Source organism: Terrapene carolina, unplaced genomic scaffold (genome assembly GCF_002925995.2).
Source record: "Terrapene carolina triunguis isolate 2854851 unplaced genomic scaffold, T_m_triunguis-2.0 Scaffold35022, whole genome shotgun sequence".
Classification (NCBI taxonomy): domain Eukaryota; kingdom Metazoa; phylum Chordata; order Testudines; family Emydidae; genus Terrapene; species Terrapene triunguis.
In genome coordinates, this window is record NW_020699373.1 from 9,079,315 (window position 1) to 9,101,050 (window position 21,736).

Sequence of the window (21,736 nt, forward strand, 5' to 3'; positions counted from 1 at the left end):
ACTAGCAAATGTTGATTTTTTTTTTTTTTTAAATGCTGGCTACCATGTACCAACATCTTAAACAAACATGAAATCCTGGGAAAATCTGAAAAATTCACAATGGACTAGTCGCAGTAAAAACAAGCAAAATTCTTATTTTCCTGAATGCATCATAAACTTAGCTGCCACATTCAGCTGGATTAACAGGAATAAGCAAGACACTCTGTCTAATATACAGAAGACGACTATGAACGTTTGTGACAATGTTTTACCAAATAACAATCGAAAGTGGGAAACCGGAGTAAATTAGCCTGGTTTTTATAATTAGTTTTGTCACGCTTTCACACATATATTTCATTCTGGTTAGAACAATTAATTTCTCCATGTCAGCTGGATTAAACGAACAAACGTTTTCCTGCTACCAGAACTCTAGCCAGATGTTAATGTCTTCCGGGTATCAGTATTAAGGAGCACTTGCTAGCAGGACACTTACCTTGCTTGAAAGACCCTTCCAAACGCTCCTTCTCCAATATCTCTCACGTATTCAATATTGTTTCTTGGGTATTCCAGGCTGAGTAATTTAGGATTCAGGAGAAGGGGTATGCGCTGATACATGGGGTTAGGATGAAGTCTGTCCAATAGGAGCTCTGATGGAAGAGTGGTTAGCGCTGGTGCCTGTGACTCCCTGAAATGATGGATAAGGAAATGATCAGTGGGTTAGAGCATAGTAGGGTACTATGTCAGGAGTGAACATTTTGTTCATCTCATTTGTGGCTTGACTCTGCAAGGCTGGAAAAGGGAGGTGCAGAAAGACTGTCCACAGGGCCTCTTCACACCATACAGAGTGGCTTGCCAGCCTTGCCCAGACAGCCCACCTGCCCTGCTGCTGGAGTAGTGATTATCTATGAAAATAGCTGCCAGGCCATAGCATGCCCTGAATACATGTTCTGCCTCTTTGCTCCCACCGTGCCAACATCCTCATTTTCAGCCCCGTATGCCCTGGTGGAACTACGTGTGGGAAGTGTCCCAGATGGGTGAGCGTGGTGCCCCTTAACACGGGGATATGTGCCTGCCAAGTGTACAATGTGCCTGCCTGGGCATTTTGCGACCTGCCCCCTTCTTACCAGTTGTGCACTACTGTGTGTCTCATGACATTGTATTGTTGTTTCTGGGACATTTCCAGTTTGCCTGTTATTTCCAGGGATCTAGGCTAAGTAGGTTGGTCTGCCAGGTCGGGGGCCATTGGGTACAGGAGTAGTGCTTCCATGAGCAGTTGCAACGGAACTACCCATGTGAACCAGGATTACTCATGTGATTAAGAGTTTGCATGGCCTCAGTCAGTAATCTGGGGCAACAATATAGAGAAAGGCTGGAAAAATTCTTTTCTGGCCTGTTCCACACACAGTGCAGGCTGTTAACCACAAACAGTAGGGTTGGGGCTAAGGAATTTGCTTTAAGGGCATGAGGGTTTTGAGGAGGGAAAAAACCCACAAATATTATTTTCAACCATATTCTTGTCCAGATAACTTTTTATATTTTGACTAAAGTCTCGCCATTAAGAGTTTGTAGCATAATGCTTGGGAACAGAAGAAATTTCATTAAGAGTCTCCTTTTGTTTTGTTTTTGTTTTATTGGAAGGGGATAGGGCTGGAGTTGCTCCTTTTTAATTCCCTTTGACCATTCAATTCTTAACAATGTCTAAATATCTACTGAATACTTCACATCTAATCTCCCCAAGGAGGAAAGTTTCCTACATCTAGATTGTCTAGGAATGGCCTAGGATAGCAGCTCCTTACATTCTAAGCTAAACTTGAACTCATTCTCGAATCTGTTAATTGCCTGAGAAACCAGAACAATTGTTTGCTATTCAGAAAGTTAATCGCACACACATGTTTCCAGATGTCTTTGTCAAGTGATCCCTCAGGTTACATGAGGTCCTATGTAGTTATGAACTTTGCTACTGTTCATGTGATTTTCTTAGTCGTACGGGATATAAGTCACCAGTTTCTTGGTTTAGTGTGATGAGAATTCAAAATGAAACATTGCTATCCTCAACGGGAAATGTGATGGAAAGCTGAAGCACTAGACATGCACCAACCTTTTGTCCCGATTTCTAGGTCTCATGGAAGAACATGAGAATTTTTGGCCTGCATTATTTGTTGTTGTTAATGTATTAATAGTGCCCAGAGGGTCCAGTTAGGATTGGAGCCCCAGGGTGCTAAATAATGAACAGACATATAAAGACACATCCCTGTCCCAAAGAGTTTCCAATCTAATATTTCCCTTTGCCCTATCGACCTTAAGAGTTGAAACAGACATTTGAATTTAGCGAGTACTGGAATGTCCATTCCAAGCCCCATGTCAAAGCTGTATTTGCTGGAACAAATCTTTATTTATAGATCTCTAGGGCTTACCTCTTTTTGTTTTTCCATTGTTTTCGCCTTCGGCAGCAAACAAGAGCAATGATAATGAGAATCACTATCAATGCAAAGCTGGAGATGATGGCAATGATGACAGTCATGGAGTAGGTAGGGGAGAAAGAAGAAGGGAGATTGGGAGTTTCTACACTTGGTTTTTTTGTTCCTGGTGGTATGGACACTGCAATGAAAACAAAAACAATGATTCCATCCCTCTTAAATTCTACAGAACTTATAAGAACATAAGAACGGACGTACTGGGTCAGACCAAAGGTCCATCTAGCCCAGTATCCTGTCTACCGACAGTGCCCAATGCCAGGTGCCCCAGAGGGAGTGGACCTAACAGGCAATGATCAAGTGATCTCTCTCCTGCCATCCATCTCCACCCTCTGACAAACAAAGGCTAGGGATACCATTCCTTACCCATCCTGGCTAATAGCCATTAATGGACTTAACCTCCATGAATTTATCCAGTTCTCTTTTAAACCCTGTTATAGTCCTAGCCTTCACAACCTCCTCAGGCAAGGAGTTCCACAAGTTGACTGTTTTTGTTAAAGGATACTTCTGACGTCCAGTAGTCATGGTAATTATTGTGATGTCTACAAATTCAGCAGTATGACTTCACAGCTGGATCAAACAGGAGAAGGCCGTTTGGAAGGAAGAAGCCCCCTTTTTATGCCAATAACTTTGGTAAGAATCAAAGTAATAAAAGTGGTGGGGAAAAAATCTGATAGGTACAAATGTATTTAAACTTCTTTTTAGTTTAAGTATATCTTTCAAAAAGCATCATGAATATAAATATAAGCATTGGTTTAGCTCTTTCAGGGCTATGCTAGCAATCTCTTGGTTTTACATGTAATGGCCAAGACTAAAAGTAAAGCTAAGTCAGGCTGTTCCCTTCATTCCTTTTCAAGTGCAGCTATAGTGACATAGCTTTGGTTCACTAGAGCCTTACAATGCGTCTGATCTCTGCTTAGTGAAAATGGAAGTAGTGAAAATGGCCTTTGCTGAGGTATATTTTGATCAATACACTTATTTTTGTGATGCTCATTTAAAATCCGGACAGCTGTGAATAAGAGAAATGTGTGCCTGGGCACCAAACTGGGAGGCAGGAACTCCTAAATTTTAATCCTGCTTCTGACCTGGATTTCCCATGGCCCTGGGCAAGAAGTCACTTTGCTTCTTTTCTATCTTCATCTCCCCTTCTCTACCAATCAGGCTGTTATGAGAACGTGCTAGTTTGTAAAGCACTCTGAACATTAAGGCCAAATCCTGTTCCCACTGAAGTCCAACGAAACCGGCATGACTGTCAGAACTATCATGGTAACTATTGGGATATGATGGTCCTGAACAGTTTTGTGGATCAATGTTTAATGTTCTAAAACTAACAGCTACTATGAGAAGTTGTCAGCTGCTGTCCCTTACCCTCGCCACAAAGAGGCACACTGCAGTATTCCCAGTTTACAGAATGGTCCTTTGTGTAACACCAGGGACGTTCGTTTTCCCCTCCTGGATTACGGCAAGAGTTCTCTGCATTTGACAGCTCTGGGAAAACCTGAGGGGTCCTTCTGTGCAAATGGGGTACCTGGTGGGAAGGAGTAAGTTAGCGTTAGTGTTTTTAGAGTGCACTTCTTCCTGATGTCTTTAGAAACAGCTGATGGCTGCAAGTCTGCAACAGTTTGCCAAGAAACGTGACATCTGCATCTTGCGAGGGGGCGGCCATGAGGGTGAAATGCTAACACACTTGACCTTTTTAACCACACTTTCCCTGGCTTTCTGTCTCTGAGGCCCCGATCCTCCAAGATATTTAGGCACTTAGCTCCCCTTGATTTCCATGAGAATTAAGCGTCTAAACAGGGCCTGAGTAATTTGCTGGCCATCTCGGTATTGTTTTCAATAGGTGGGATTTTATTCCAATTACTAGCACATATTACAGGAAAATAAAATTGCTTAAATAGATGGGCTCCTGTATCGTGTGTCTATTGTGCTTCTGGGGGATTCCTCCACTAAGCCTGAGGGGCCAGCCAGGGAATGATTGCCCCAGTGAAGGCAGATTCTTCAGCAGCATGCAGCTAGCTTGTGGCTTCTGTGCCACCATCCTCCCTTTCTTGATGCTGGTCGAGGGACCGAGGAAGATCTGCCCAGTTGATCTGCAACTGCCATAATACCCCTTTGGGGTCATTGGCATTTGGCACTATTTAAGCCAGTTCAGGTTGCTCTAATGCAGGGGAGATGCCTAGCACACGGCTGGCTCCTCAGATGCCATCTTTGCCCCCACCCCACTGTGGACTTGTAGACCCAAGGTAGTATACTTAGGCTGGGATTTTTAGAGGATTTACTAGAGCAGCGGCCCAACTTCCACTGAGTTGCTGTTAGACTCCTTTGGATATCCCAGCATTAGACTATAAATCCAACCCCGACTGTAGCTCTGAATAAAGTGATGCTCACCTGTTCACTCCACTTCTGGCAAGGAATGCCCGAGGTGGTGACATTGACAGAACCCTGGTAGAACCTGCCATTGCCTTTGTAGCAAGTTGCTGTGGGAAAAGGCCATTTAAACAAGTGAAGTGAGACAATGGACTGCGGCACAGTGAATCAAAAATGGAAAAACTATTTCATAAAATAGGAGTAAATGACCACACCAGCAGATTAGAAGCAAAAAAACACCCTTGAGAACATTTAAGGTGTCCAGACAGCTAGTCTGCCATCAAGAGACTATCTAGACTTCTGTTCACACCATTGAATAGATTTTGAACTCAGCTCCACAAAGGTAAATCTGGTGTAACTCCAAAGGAGCTAGTGGAGTTATTCCAGGTTTACACTATTGTGACGTGAGTTCAGATTCCAGTCTAGCCATTCTGTCCATCATCTATTCAATTCACTCCTCCTGTTACAGAAAATGCAGCACAGAACCTCTCTAAACAGCCTAAGAGTATCTTTCTAGTTGTTTCATATGCAGATCTAGTAAGCAAAGCTGCACGGAAGATAAAATTAGTTATTCCTTGTTTCCTGTAAAATTGAGAATAAAAAGAGGGACAGCTTTTAGAACTGTACAATTAAATACTATCCTGTACATCAAAAGGTTTGCCGATCTGATTAGAATGAGTTGGTTCTAAGGAACGAAGGGGAAAATTTTCAAAAATACGTAAGGGATTAAGGTGCACAAGCCCCCCTAATAGTCACTGGGACTATTCTAAATTCCAGGGCCAGATCATGCCAATCGGAGACCAAAACACAGGACCCCCTGTGGATCAGCCTCACACCCCCTTAGACAGGCAGTGACCTAGGGCAGTCTTCTCCCCTCGGGACTAGCAACAGAGGTCCCCACAAGCTCCTGGAGAGGCAAGGTGGCAGCAGAGTGTCCACTGGCTTCAGAGGGGAGAATCAGGCCCTGTGACTGTGTCCCTCTTCTCCAACCTACGTGTGGTGCTTGTCTTATGAGAGTATAAGCTCTTCAACGTATAGTGTGTGTGCACAGTGCCTAGACACTGTAGGTGGTACCTGCACACAATGATACTAAGAATAAAGAATGAATACAGTTCAGATAGATATGCAAAGCTTATTCACGCTGGAGAAAAACTGAGCAGGAAATCTTGTGAGAATAGGCTTAAGTGCAAGGTTTCCTAATCTAGCTGCTTCTGGGACGGCTGGAAGTGCCACAAGGATTACCTCTCACACTATTTCAGCACCATTTCTTCCATTGCTGGCCAGACACCAGAAGTGCCAAGAAGGGACAACATTAGGAAACAGGGTGACAAGTTACATTAACAGTTTTGAACTTCAGGAAAGATTTGTTTGGAGTTCGGGGCAAAAGGTTTGGCCTCTTATTTTGTCTGAACAGATTTTACCCATTCCTCGTCTGTAGGGTACAGACCTAGGTTGCAGGTGTAAATATTTAGGGTGGACATTTACAGTACACGTTCAAAAGAACCAATGGAAGTAGTGCTACTAGAGTAAATCAAACACATCGTAGATGATCACGTATCCCTTAATCTCTTGCATTCCACGCCTCAATTACTATAATCATTTCCTTTCTATAGTCCCTGAACACTTCATACAGGGCTCCCTGCATTACACACTTGGCAGAGGAAAGAAAACACACACCAGACCCTACAACGACAATGTCCTGGCAGCACAGAATGAATATTTTAGGAGTTTCCCTTTCAAAGGCAAGGTGAATAATATCTGAAACTTGTTTAATGACTGATCTGGCACCCAGATGCCACTAAAGCATTAGCCTGTTTCTTGACAAAAATAAAAGCCGTGCACAGTGACCCATGCTCTCTGATTTGGTACTCACACCACATGTCTGAAATAAACATCCATATAATGGCTGTGAGACACTTTCTAGTGACCTTTTGGAGTTGGAAACAATTGCCAAAAAAGTAGCCCCTGCTTTCTGTCTAAGGGTGATGAGAAACTGGGAAACAAAGATGCCACTCATATGGCAGGCCTTCCATAGGAAGGAGCAAGGAGTAACAGAGACTCTGTATTTGGGATTTAGTTAATAGTAGCTCTGTTGATTATGCGTGAGTTGGAATACAATCCAGCTCACTCTCCCATAGCTGTATGGATTGGCAATGATATTGTAATAAAAAAGCACTAAAATCTTACTTTTGTCCCGAAAGCCAGCAGATATGACTGAATGGACGGGGGGAGGGAGGGCGGGATAGCAGCTGAATAAGGTGACCTTTGGTAAAATGCCATTGATACTAGACAGAAAGGTAGCATTTTTACACAGTCTCTCTTCTGACCTGCCACAGCATTTAAAACCTCTGACCCAAAAATGATCAGGAAAGGGTTAATTCTCTCTCTCTCTCACACACACACCCTTCCTCTCTGAGCAGGGCAAGGACTACAGCTCTATGCCTTAAATGCAAGGATTTGTGTCACAGCAGCACAAGTGGAGCAGCTGTAATGAATTAAGCTATTTCTCACAGCACACTATGATAGGGAAGTGCTCTGGGGATTTGGATGGCTGCTTCTGGAAGCCAAACCTTGAGAGAAGCTGTGGGGAGAGAGAGAATATTATCTGGAAAAGCCTATTTTTGCCTCCCAAATTTTTCTTCTATTTGCATTAGGTGCCCAGCACTATAGTATCTGAGCACCTCCCAAGGGTGGAAGCAAAAGTACAAGAGATTAGGCCTCTGGGTTTTGTTTTGTTTTCTTTTATTTTCTCTCTCTCTCCCCACCCTTCTACAGCTCCTCTCTTCTCCCTTCCTCTCCTTTGCCCTTCCACATTCATTCTTCCTCCTGGCTCTGTTTAGTTTGTCTGTGGGAATGCTAAACAGTCAAAGCAGTGAGGTTAACTCGCAGTCTTTATGAAGAGCTTTTGGCATCACACTGAGGAGTCGCATACACACATTTCAACCTATGCAAAGGCCAGACCATCACAATTTATCAAATCAAAAGCTCCACAGAAGGGATGAACAGTCAAAGAGTCATCATGCTGCAAACATCTTGCCTCATCATAAAGAAAAAAGTATATTGCAAATATTTTAAACGTGAAACATCTTTGGATTTACCAACCCCCCACCAAGTGTTCAAAAACCATGAGTCAAGGCCCCCCAAAATCATGAGATTGGCTTTAAAAAAATCACAAGATTTAAAAATGAATTATTTGTTGGTTCTTTTTATTTGCCTCCTGAAGTTGAAAAGTTTGGGGATCACATTTTCTCCCCAAGTCTGAGAGCTATTTTTTTTAAATGAAAACTGAGATTTTCAGGTAATAACCTGATTCCAGTAGGTAGTTGGGGCTGAAAGAACCCCCCCCCCTCTGCTCCCAAATACCATGAGAGTTGGCAACATGGCATCTTAAACAACTAGACCAAATCAAGGACTCTAGTTCTAAACTCCAAGGGAATCTACTTACTGGTTGTATTTTCTGTCTCAAAATCTGGAGGAAAAAAAGACAAACAACAAGTAAGCAACAGATGTTCTAACTGAAATCTTTGTTCAATGGTGCAGCTACTATCAGTGCTCTCACATGTTGTGGGAAAACATTCTTTCCCAGAAGCGCTCTGGGGAGTTTCTCTGTGAATACACCAGTTCTTCAAAGTGGCAACACTATCATTAACGAAACTGGTTTTAGCAACTGGATTGGTTTTGAGACCAGTGGTTCTAAAATAAAGTGGTTGTTTTTTGGGTGGGTTGTACATTGGAATCGGACCAAATAAACAAACTGTTGTTCCTTTCGTTCTTTAATGCACCGAATTTGGCATTTCAAACACAGGGTAAAGTAGAACTAAAGATGTTACAAGGCTACAATTTACTTCAAGAGCCTCTTCCAACTACATAGACTGATACCTAGGAAGCTGATTTCCTACCAGTTCTTATTTTATTAGTAAATTTTATATTTTACAATTGTCTTCTTCCTTGTCAGAGGGCATTTGACATGACACAGTCTAATAAATACTTAAAGGTACCATGGGCCAAATCCAGTGTACCCGATGTGTCTCCAGTGATGAGTGGGATTCTTTTAGCCGGCCCCTCTCCCTTGGAGTCACACTGCCAAGGACTCCCCAGCCTCCTCCTGCCCCTGGTATCCCTCTTTAAAGGGGCTCCCCTGCAGAGAGGGTTTTCTTAGGAAAGCTATTACAGCCCCTGGGTGTATTTGGGTTTACTGCTGGGTCCAAGGGGGATGCACTCTCCCTCATCCATCCAATCCACAGATCCCCAAAACTCTGGAGAATCCACCATGGAGCCCAAGGAAAGGGGGCAGGATTGACATGTCTAATAATCCCCCTTTCCCTGGTGAAGAAGAGAGCTACATTCTTAGGGCATAATCTGGCCCACACTTTGGTCCTGATCACTCACTGGCCTCAGGCCTTCCCCTCTTCCCCAAACGCTTGCTAAGCCTTGACTCCATTTAGCACAGCAGCAAGCAGAATTCTCAGTTACCGAAATATGAAATCCTGGTGCAGGCCTTGGGGTCCTGGTGCAGGCTGGGAAGTCTGTTGCATTCAGGTAGAGCGAGCAGCATTAATCCTGGTTTGTAAATCCCTTTCTGGGAGTTCTCCTCCATTGAGAGCCATTCCTTAAAGCAGTAGAGATCCTTTACCGCAAGGCAATGCTCTCTACATTATTTTACAAAGAACAGTGAAATACACAGTCAATGGCTTGCTGACAAACACTGCATTAACAATGGTGTGCAAAAGTTATGCAGACAGATCCTTAGCTGGAAATCGGCGTGGCTCCACTGATTTCCATGGGGCCACGCTGATTTATACGAGCTGTGAATCCAGCTCATAAACTGTAACGGAAACATTGCATGAAATATAATAATTTGCTCTAGAGAAATCCTTGAAGCTGCACTCTGTTCAAAGCATGTCATTCTGTATCATGGGTTCACACCTGTGGGTCACCTTAACCTCCTCCTGTCCTGCCTCAAAACTCACCTCTCTGCCGTAATGCAGACAGAAAGCTGCAATCTGACACCAGGTGTTCAGCTGCCATTACTACTCCTGATTGGCTGAGAATTGTGCACATCCTTTTTTTTTTTTTTTTTTTAATCTTATCTCCCCGCTCTGGTCTCCTTGATTGTCTCCTCCACCTGCTATGTCTTGTCTTTTTCACTGTAATCTCTTTCGGACAGAGACCTTTTTATAGCACCTAGTCCAATGAAATGCCAACATGGATGAGATCTCTAGGTGCTAAGTCAATAGAAATGTTAAATAATAGATAAAAAGGGGACTGTCTGATGTTTTTCATCCCAGGTGACTCTTTGAAAGTGATTGATAAATTATTGAAATTCATTGACATTTTAAATAATGCTTATGGTTTTTCAGTTGTTTCAGGAATAGCATGCCGTCAGTTTGGGTTTTCTTATAAAGCAGACAGTTTTTCCTGTCATACCCAGAATATTGGGAAAGATTTGGGGGGTGGTAATTAGTTAATTATCAGCCATTCATTTTTATTTTTTTTTTGGAAACCTGGGCTGGAATACTAGCTTTGTGGTTACAAGTGGAGATGATTTTGGCAGACTCAGCCAAGTCTGTGGCACAGGCTTGCCTATTATTCAAAACCAGCACCGGCTTTGGCATCATTAGGAGTTGAGCAGTTGGCACATGATGATAGTAACTGAATCAGTCACCCCTAGAAATGTGTAACCTAAAGCACCACATTGCAATTTTATCCATTTTGTTGCCACCAGTTTCCCTACTACCCAGTGAGGATTAATGTTAATAATAGCTGGGGACATTGTGAATCTTTATAAAACGTTCTGCCCCTGTGGAGTCGCAACTGTTCAGTGATAGCACAGCTGAGGTGGAGTATATTTTACCAAGGGATGGGGCAGGTGCTCTTCTGCAGCTGCAATGAGTGCGCTATCAAAGCTCTATTTAGGGGCAGAGCTGTGTAAGAAGAATGCACAGAGCCTGCCTGCATCGTGCTTGCCTTTAGCCAGTGCTGTCTCCTTGCTAACTCCCATAAGCACCAAGTTCAGCCAGACATATCCATTTTAATTGAACAGCACATTCCACAGGAGTGAGATACGCACCCTGAACTGGGGAAGATTGATGATCTTGGGGAACTGGGCAGGGATTTGGGAGACGCAGGTTCAAGATCTGCCTCTACCACAAACCTCTCGCGTGTCCCTGAGCAAGTTGATTAAGCTCTTTGTGCCTGTGAAATGGGGATGAACATCCCTGTTGAGGGGTATTGTGAGGCTAAAATCGTTCATGTTTCTGAAGTTCTCTGATGCTATGGTGACGGGGCCATGTAAGCAGTCCTTTGTACATAACCTAATTCTGAGGAGCATGAGCTTGATGAGATCATATATAAAGATAGATGACTTCAGACCATTGTTAGAATCCTTATGTAATGTAAATGGGAGATACACAAAATCAGCAGAAGGACAGGTGGACCAGTAACCTCTTACTGACCATTTGGACTAGGGAAAACAGAACCTTATTTAAGAGAAGAAGCAGAGATGCCACCTGGTCATTCCAGATTATTTTTTAACATACAAATGTTACTTGCTGCCTGATCCACCAAGTACTAAGAGCAGCAGTATCTCAAAAGGAATTAACTCATTCTTCTCCTGCCTGAGCTACTGTCATACCCAGCCAGCAATACAGGGAGAAGGATGGAGCCAATCAATAACTACATAAGATGAGAAGTTACTTTTCCTCAAAATATGGCAATTCCCCATTTCTCCCAGTGCTTCTTATCCAGGGACTCCAGAGTCAATTGGAAAGAATGTGAGATTCCCTGTGATTCATGGTGTTCACTGGGTTTTTTTGCAACAAGTCATCCCTTTTGTAAACTACAAGTTAAGTACCTGTACCTGGTAAACAAACGTTAAACCAAGACTACCTACTTGTTCTGAACGGGTATCAGTGATGATCATATAGTCCCAAGGGAACCTAATCCTATAAAAATATACTGTATAATGGATTTGGGGTTTATGGTTTTAGAATGACCTATGAGTCAGCACAGAAGCATGACAACTGCCAACATTCATGACAAAGAGGATGACCAGAACAGTAAGGGTGAGATTTTCCAAGCAGTCTAAACGAGTCCGCTAATGCTCACCAAAAAGAGTAAAGGGAATAAGAAAGGTATTTTTAAAAAAAATTGTTAAAAAAATACTAGAGAGAAAGTGGTCTCTTAATAAAAGAGTAGGCTGGTGATATCTGTTTGAAAATGTCTGAGCTACTAAATTTCTTATTTAAAACTGGAATTTAACAAGATTTGAAAAGTGGTGAGGTCTGGCCAATTGCTATAGAAAGATAAAAAGCTGCTGATAAAGAGCAGATAATATAACTGGAAAAATTAATATATACAAATCAACAAGACCATCTGAAATGCATCCAAGGGCTCGGAACCATTGACAATTACATTTCAGAAATCAAAGACTGCAGAAGTAGTACTGGTATTGCAGTTCTGGAGAAAATCATTGTGGTACTGCTCTTTGATCTTTAAAACAGGAAGAGGGAGTAGTCTCAGGAATTGTCATTGTCTGACTTCAATCCATATTAAAATAATGGAACATATATATAAATTGCGCGTGTATCTACAGAGTGATAATGAAACCATTGGCAATAAACAGCGGGGGGGTTTAAATAGATCATTCCAGACAAATCTATTAATCTCGAATTCTCTTGCAAACCCTTAGGCCCACTGGGCCAGAGCCTCAGTTGGTGCAGGAACTAGGTTGGTTTATACAGCTTAGGCTGTGGCCCATAATTTTTCAAGCCCTCTAGGCATAGAACTTCCATTGAGTCACTAGGAGTTCTGTCCATTTAGGGCCACTTGTGAACGGTGGGGGGAGGGAACACCGTAGGTGTAATATTTAATACAGCACCTTGGAAAGCCTTGCTTGACAAATACATTGTGACTGGCTTGGATATAAATACTGTCACATAAACTGAAAATAGGCTGAGAGACTACTGTGTGGATTGGCAAATCTAGTATACAGTATATTCACCAAATTTAATGCACACTACATCATCATAATTCATACAGGGACTTCCCCTAAATGACTTGTTTTTAGAGATGCTGAGGGAGTTGCCCTGAAAGAGGTGAATGATTTTGGTAGGATGTCTCATTGACTAGGATAGTGGACCCCTATATAACAACAGCGGTAATAGTGATTAGAGAGACCACTTGACTCTGTTTGGTTTGAGTTCAGTGGATCCAGTCCTGACCTCTCTACTTGCCATTTCTGCCAATCAGAGATTTGGTTGAGGCAAGACTTCAGGATTGGCACACAGCTCTGATAAAGGTTCATTTGAACCACCTGGGAGTCATTATCACCTTTCCCCAAACAACCTATATGAACAAACAGGTACATCTGCATTAGCACGGACGCACCAATGGGCACTTATGCATGGTTATCCATCAGAGCATGCAAATACTTATGTTGGCATTTGTGTCATCATACCTGTTCTGTGTTTTGACCTTTTTCTTTTACATGGTCAAAATAATTATTTATTGTGTTTATTTTACTGGGTTGGCCAAATCCTGCAGCCCATACTCTGTCCTTACTTTGAATAATGACTTTATGATGTGACCCAATACTAATAAAATACTTAGCATTTACATAATATAGCACGATTCTTCTTCAGATCACTTTACAGACGTTAACTCATTCATTCATTAAACCTCTTGTGCACTTCAGATGGAAAACCAATGGGATATTTTTGAAAGTGCTTTTGCTCTTTAATGCTGCCTTCCCTTCATGTTACAAAGAGGTCTGGGCCTGATCCTACCCTCACTGCAGTCTAAGTAAGCTTTGTGATTGTGTTCAGTGGGGTGGGTTCGGAACCTCCATGAGCAGATGAACAAAGCTGAAACTGGGGCAAAGAAAAATGCCATACACGTATACCGTTTTAAACATTAAAAGGTAATTTTCTTGTTCTTCCTTACCATCCCCACTTCTTGTCCGGACAAACTCCCCCCGCCCTCACTGAAATCCACCCAGCTGGTCAATGTTTTTTACCTGCACACGGGCTTCGGAGCCGGTCCAACTCCTGAGGGATTGCACTCCTGGAAGATGTAGTTACACAGCAGAGACTCAGCAGCCGGGTGGCAGAATGAACTCACCGTTTTCAGTTCAGTCCAGGCAGTGTGAACAAGCAGCTCTTGGGTCTCCTCTGGGTCAGCATAGGAGGAGTTGAAGAAAACAAGAGCATCCTTCACCAAGATAGCACTACACACCTCACCTCTGTACGTGCTGCAGTAGCCTGTATCACCCTTGTACAGTTTGCTGGTGGGGGGAATGAACACAGGAGTAAGTGTACAGCGGTAATCTGTGCTGAAGTGCATAGTTTCATCAGTAAGACGGTATTTATAAGGCTAATTAGACAGTGAAGAAGCAGCAGCACAAATATAACCATTAAAACAATCAGGTGCTATCCAAACATGGAACCAGGTGCAACTTACACACGATTTCCGCTCTGTCTGGAGCATGAGTGCAATGTACTGCAGGAGACAGCTGTGCATGTGTAACCCATATGCCTAATTGGGAGATATCTCTTTAAGAGAGCCACTGGTGGGGGAGGTAGGAGTGAGTTGTGTCTGGGTCATTGTTGCTAGGGCACCTCCAATTCCAGAAGCTTCTGGATGTGGAGTGCTTAATCTGCCTAGCAACAATGACCCAGACACAACTCACTCCTACCTTCCCCCCCAATGGGTCTCAAAGAGATATCTCCCTATTAGGCACATGGGTTACACATGGAAGCCCTAGTACAGAAGTTCCAATTAGGCATGAGCAAAGTGATTTGGGTATGGTAAGAACCAATCTCAACCATAGCCCAACATTCAAACCGAACCCTGGTCCAATATTTTCTCAGGTCAGGAAAAAAATGTTTAGAGGGAACTAATTGAGCAGCTGCCAGCTAGGCTGGGATTGCTGTCCGGGACTGCAAACATGTGGAGTTTTGTTTTTACGTGAAGACATCCACACCCCCATGAGTCATCCAGTGAAGAGTGGTTACACCGCAGGAGGAGTGTATGAGCACACACCTGGGAGCGTCTGCCTTGACTTTAACCAGAGAGTGTTCAAAATGCAGAGGGATGGGGCCTGGCTGCAGCTGTCCTGGTTGCTCATTCAGTCAGTTTAACAGAGGTCAATGCGGTTCAATTCGCAACATGCAAACCATTTGGAAAAGCCAGTGGAGCTATTTGTATATTTTCCTTTTATTTCTTTCCCCTCCACAAATTACCCATTGTCAGAACAGCTTCAATTTCCTCAAGGGAAAAAAAAAAGCATGCTGACAAGGGAATAAACAAGACAAATGCATAAGCCTTTCCCAGCCCTAATTTGCTATGAAAATATAATCTGAAAATCATTGAATCTAATGACATATTCTGGCTGTGTTACATTTCTAATTGCCCAGCTTTGGGGTCAATATCAAGCTTTTAAAAACAAAAAAATATTTGCTTAAAAAAAAAAGTAAGGAAGGAATGATGACAGCACTGAACGTTGCCACCACAGCATTCCTATGCACGCTCCATGGGCTGACCAGGAGACTTCTGCTTGTGTCAGTCAGCCTCAGCCCATGAATACGCCGCCTGCTGGTAAGTTGTTGCCCATCCAAGAAAGATGTTATGGGGGGTAGGTTTCCTAACCAGCGCTGTGATGTCAGCAGCTATACTGAAGCAATGTTTGTCATAATGAGAAACATGGCAGGGTCAGCTCCTTCTTGGAGTACTTGTATTAATTTTTATAAAAAGTTATTATTTTACTGTTCGGTGGGTGAGGGATGTCCTCCACACCCTTAGCCAGAGAAAGTTGGAAGCAATAAGTGCATGCATAGGATTGCACTGGTCAGCTGTGAAACCAGCTACTATTATGGCAGGCGGCCCACAGGAATAGCTTGATAGCAACAATCAGTGCTACTATCATGTTTTCCTTGTGTTCAGAGACCTCAGAAGAATGTGTATGTGCAATCATCTTAAAACTAAAGTCAATTCTGAACAGCAAATGCTGAAAGGAACAGTTGCTGCAAAGAATTTTTGTGGAGACACGGACTAAAAGATGCACACCTAAAATCTGCGTCAAATGGCACTGAATGACAAATGCTCAAAACTGAACTCTGCTCATAGATTACTAGTGAAGAGAATACGAGGGCTGAATTCACAGAGTAAATGATCAGCTATGAATAACTTGCCCAATTCTGTGGTCAGTGACAGAGGAACCTAAATAGGTTTCAGTCAAATGCGATGAAGGAATTTAAAAAGGCTCAACCAAATATATTCAAAAAATCTTCATTCTGGAAATCAGAGGGGAAATCTCTCCTATTACTTTCTATACTCCTTGGTTTCAACTGGGATGAGTATACCACAGCAATTTCAGTCACTTTATATTAAGGTTCCATTTATGAATAGCTTATAAAGGTTTACTGAATGGTTTAACAGATGGTTTAATAACTAGATATTTTAATAAATGGTAAATTAATTGTGATAGTCCAAGAGGTCAATAGTTTGCACATAACTATAGCTTGTCATCCCCATTTTACAGATGGGGCGACTGAGACAGCATCGACATGTTAAGCGTCTTGCTCAAGATCACTAAGGCTATGCCTACACTTCACACCACTGGTGGCGGCAACATGTAGGATGCATGTAGCTGCACGTCGCCGTGTAAAGCAAGCTGCATCCACACTCCAGTGAAAGACTGTGGCAGACAGGCAAGCAGCGGGGAAAGGCTCCGGCAGTGCGAGAGCTACCAGAGCCTTTTCCCAAGGCCTCCCCCGGTCAAGGTCTTTCCCCACTGCTCGAGTCTTTCTTTAGAAGCTACTGGAGCCTTCCCCACTGTTCTTCCCTGCTGGAGCCTTTCCCTGTGTCAGGGAAAGACTCCATCAGCGGGACACTAAAATAGCAGTGTAGACAGAGGAGGACGTCTAGAGAGTCATCAGGTGTGGCTTTACTCTATTCACTTATGCATTCCTCACCATCCACACTACTATTTATACCCATGCTAGAGGGGGCATGAAATGTATGTATTCTACATGCTGCCATAAGGAGTGTGCAGTGTAAACGTACCCTAAGTAAGTAGGGTGACCAGATGTCCTGATTTTATAGGGACAGTCCCGATTTTGGGGTCTTTTTCTTATATAGGTTCCTATTACCGCTCCATCCCCTGTCCTGATTTTTCAGACATGCTGTCTGGTCACCCTATAAGTAAGACAGTGGCAAGCCAGGACCAGCATCCAAATTTCATGAGCCACAGTGTGTAACTAAGGGTATGTCTACACTACGGGATTAATCCGAATTTAGATAATTCGAATTTGGGAAACAGGTTGTATAAATTCGATTGTGCGCGGCCACACTAAGCACATTAATTCGGTTTTTAACCACATTAATTCTGTGGTGTGCGGCCACACTACCCCATTTATTTTAACCACATTAATTCGGTGGTGTGCGGCCACACTAACCCTAATTCAAATTAACAAAATCGATTTTGGCGCTACTCCGCTCGTCGAGGTGGAGTACAGAAATCGATTTAAAGCGCCCTTTAATTCGAACTAAATGGCTCTGTTGTGTGGACGGGTGAAGGGTTAATTCGAATTAACGCTGCTAAATCCAAATTAATCCCGTAGTGTAGACCAGGCCTTAGAACAGAATTTGGTTCAGAGTATATTTGCTCTATTAGAAACAGTTTAATTTGTTTAGAAGCCAATTCCCAGTAACTACCTGTATAGTAAGAACAGTGTTACACATACGAGAACCTCTTTAAGATGCTGTTCTTACTTTTTGCTGTCAATACACTTCATCCATTAGTTTTGGTAATATATAACAAAACTCTCTTTGTTCATAATTCATCTCCTCTCCCAGCCACCTTGGCCCAAACAAACACCTCAACAGACAAGAAAACATACTTACCTCCATTCTATTGGGAAGGCACATGAGCCAGCCGCAACAGGAGCCAGGTTTGGGAGAGAAAGGGAAAAGTTTGTCAGTGACCTTTTACCCATTCTTCTTGAACGCAAAACTTAAAGGTTCATACAGGAAATGTTCTGCCATTCTCTTTTGTCATTGATTTGTATTTTCTAAGGGAGAGGGAGGCCAAGACTTTGCTTCCTGGATGTGTTTTGGGAAGAGAGGAAGGAGAATGAATTAGGAACAGGAAGGCGTTTTCTGTGAAATTCTTGCTGAAATGGATGGTGGTGATCCAAGTGCCAACGGCGCTGGTTCTAGCAGGCCAGCAGTTCAGCAGTTGATGGTCACATAATGTAGGGCCTTGAACAGAGGCGCCGACTTTCTAATTTCCTGGGGGATGCTTGACCCATGCTCCGTCCCGGGTCCCACCCCCACTCCACCCCTTCCCCCAAGGCCCTGCCCCACCTCTTCCCACCCCCCTTCCTGCTCCCCGCTCCATCCTCGCCCCACATCTTCCCGCCCCATTCCTCCCCAAAGTGCACCATACCCTCACTCCACCCCCTCCCCCCAGCTCCTCCTGCACACCACTGAACAGCATCTGCGGCGGGTGCTGGGAGGGAGGGGGAGCACCCACTATTTTTTTCCCATGGGTGCTGCAGCCCTGGAGCACCCACGGAGTCAGCACCTATGGCCTTGAAGATTAAATTGTGGCTCACCCTACGTGCCTGTGCAGGATACCAGCACAGCATGTGGGGAAGAGTATCCACAGCTGGGCAGAGAGTTAACAGGCGGGGGTCGGGAATGACTGGAGCACTATCTTTACCCCCCCACAATATGCCAGCAAGCGCAGCTGAGCTGGCAGAGAAAGAAGTAATTTGCTCCCGATAAGGGACTGACACAGATTACTTCCCTCCTGGAACCAGGGGGAACCGTGGAGTGAATTGGAACTGGCTTTTATCTTGGGCAGTACAGCTACAAACTGCCCTTTACCCAGGACTTATGGTAATTCTGCCATCAAGCCTGAAGTGTTCTCTTGTAAGAAGCTCTAGGTCTTTTGGGGTGATGGGAAAACAAACCAACTACTTAATAGGGGAGGGGCAAACTATCTTCTTTTGGTCACTAACTGCTAGTGCAGAAATGAATTGGGCCCTCGGTTTATCCTGCAATAATCAACAGTCCCTCCCTGCTTTATCATACCAGTTCACAGCACAGGAGGTCCCCCCACCAAAGTACAGTTCAGTTAACAAACAGAGAAGTCACCTAAGGACCAGTAGCTGCACGGCCCTGAAATCTCGCTCTGTGAGGAGGGGAACCCGTTCTGCCACCAAGCTCCATGGTTTCTTTGATATAACAAGATGCTAGTAGCTCATTGAGGTTATTTTCACTTTGCCGTTAGGTGATATTAATACTGTGACTTCCTCCACAAGGATGAGCTTACACAGCACTTCTGGGACCGAGCATGCAAGACAACAGCAAGTAAGCAGGAAATGACAGCTGTGCCAATCTCTGAAGCATAATGATATACACCGCTACCTTGATATAACGCGACCCGATATAACACAAATTCGGCTATAACGCGGTAAAGCAGTGCTCCGGGGGGGCGGGGCTGCGCACTCCAGTGGATCAAAGCAAGTTCAATATAACGCGGTTTCACCTATAACGCGGTAAGATTTTTTGGCTCCCGAGGACAGCGTTTTATCGAGGTAGAGGTGTATAAGGAAATAGCCCAGCAGGGGGTTGCACTTGTGGTCAAATTTAACCCACTGTAAATTATTATTAAGTAGAGCCCCTCACATCCTCCAAAGCTTCTTCCCCTACTCCTTCCTCCTGACAGGAGAAAGCTAATGCTGGGTGGCAAGATGCTTAGTAAAAGCCTTTTCTTTTCAGCATACCTGACACAGTGATAGTCGCTGCAGCTTTTGCAGTGCCAAAGGTTTTGCTGTGTTTGTTGGTGGCAATGCATGTGAACAAGCCCGGTCTGGTGACGTACGCTTGCAGTCGGGAGTCGATCACTCTGTCTTTCACACTTTCGACTATAGATCCTGCAGAAACCTAAAAGATCAAAGAACAGAACAATGGGTTGGGGGTTGGTTGAGGGTTTTTTTTTAAAGACAATTTTAAAAATAAATAAACAAACAAAGCTGAACCAGGTGGATTAAAGTGGCAGTGAGTTAAAGCACGGCACGGTCAGAAAAGGGACTGCATAAAAATGGCACCTTCGTAACAGCTGACTTTACGGACAAAAGCAAGTTTTAATAGTCTGGATTTTCAAATCACTGGTGATTTTGGGTGCTCCAATTTTGGGATGCCCAATGTGAGACATCTTTAATGAGTCTCTTTTTCAGAAGGTGGGTGTTCCACACTTCCTAAAAACAGAGCCTAGCATGTTTTATCCCTGTTAGCAGTGCAAAGCCAACGCAGTGGGGCGTCTGATTCCTTTCTGTTTCATGCTACATCAATAACTATTAACCAAACTGCAACTTCACAGGGTAATACAGAGTTTTGTAATTGAGTTGAGGATCTGGTCCCGGATCTGTCTTTATTGGTGATGATACACGAGCCACAAAGAACACTGCCTGGCTTTGAGATTGCAGGGCTCACTGGTAGGGAAAAAAATCTTGTTACTTGTAAACTAGCAAATTTCCCTTTGAATTCACTGCATTTCATTAAATATGGCAGCCAAAGATTAGGGATGGATGGAAAATGGTTCAAATTTTAGAGATTTTGAAAATTTTCCTGTCCCAAATTAGGACAAAAAGTCAAGATCTTAAATTTTCACAAACCATTTTTACACTTTTCAGGGTAGACCCATGCTTTAAGGCAGTGTTTGAACAGCACAAGTGCTCTGGCTCCAATGTTATGAAAGGCCTGATAGACTTTTTGACTTTGCACCACCCAGTAACATGTGAAAGAGTTCAGATTTGGTGCTTCTCTTTGCCCATTTCAGAAATCCATGAGTGAGCTGGGAGCTATGTGATTTTAGGCGGGGATCATTTTATGCTCAGTCTTTTCTTGTTGGTACAGCACTGACACTCACTGCAATTATAGATGACGGTCCATTATAGCTCCTGCAGCGTCACATCACAAAGTTAATGCTGAGCAGTTAGCCTACTCCACCACTGAGAGCCAGAGACAGTGTCAAACCATCACGAATAATTCAAGTGAGTCTCATTTCTGGATCCTAGTCGTGCTACCTGACAATGGGAATTAGGGCTAGTGATCTGGAACATCTTTTCGCGGGCCCCAATTCAGCAAGGTACTTAAGCACACGTCTAACATGAAAGACGGGAGTAGTCCTACTGAAGACAATGGGAAAATGCCCATGCTTAGAATAACAAGTACCACACAGTGGAATATATGCTAATAATTCCTGACTCTCAAGAGCTTGTGTATTCTAGTGTAAATGTTTATTCAAAGCTAAGTTATACTGTCTGAACACTTCTGTCTGCAAAATTATGATCCATTACCCTCAACTCCCATTGAACTTTACTCTTCAACTGGATATCCCATGAGAAGAGACTTACTTGGGAGATTCCCAATACCTCCCAATTGCAGTCAGGATGGAAACCTTGTGGGTCCCATTGAAACTATTGGGAAATTTGCCATCAACATCAATGACACCGGGATTTCTCCCATCCTTGTGCTTTGTGAGCACTTGCACGTCTAGAGTTGGCCTGACGAATTAAATGGCTCTTTAAAGGTTAAGGTGTTTGGGTTAGGATTTTGAGTTGGTGCTTATTTTATCAGAATCTGCCCACCCTCCCTAATCTGTGCTGGTTTCTGAGGTCTGTAGATCAGCACTGGATCATCAGGAAAATCCCTTCTTTACAGTTGGCATTTTGAGGCAGATTCATGATCAGGCTCCGGATACTTTGTGATACTCCAGTGCCAAAAACCAGCCATAAACTCACTTTAGCTGGGTGGTTAAGACAGGCTTATGGATTCTTTTTATTGCTTGTGGATCTAGTCTGTCAGATTTTGTACCATATTATTTTTAAATCAAGTGGAAAAAT

General features: G+C 43.3%; 1 protein-coding gene across 1 annotated transcript in view; it reads right to left on the reverse strand.

Annotated features, from left to right (window-relative positions):
* Positions 1-21,736, reverse strand: part of LOC113405294 (muscle, skeletal receptor tyrosine protein kinase-like) — an 85,787-nt gene that overhangs the window by 14,356 nt on the left and 49,695 nt on the right. The window contains 9 exon segments of the mRNA XM_026646350.1: positions 473-664; positions 2,394-2,577; positions 3,822-3,981; positions 4,845-4,933; positions 8,269-8,292; positions 9,297-9,472; positions 13,840-14,106; positions 17,727-17,733; positions 19,616-19,775. Of these exon segments, the coding sequence (XP_026502135.1) occupies positions 473-664; positions 2,394-2,577; positions 3,822-3,981; positions 4,845-4,933; positions 8,269-8,292; positions 9,297-9,472; positions 13,840-14,106; positions 17,727-17,733; positions 19,616-19,775 (1,259 nt within the window).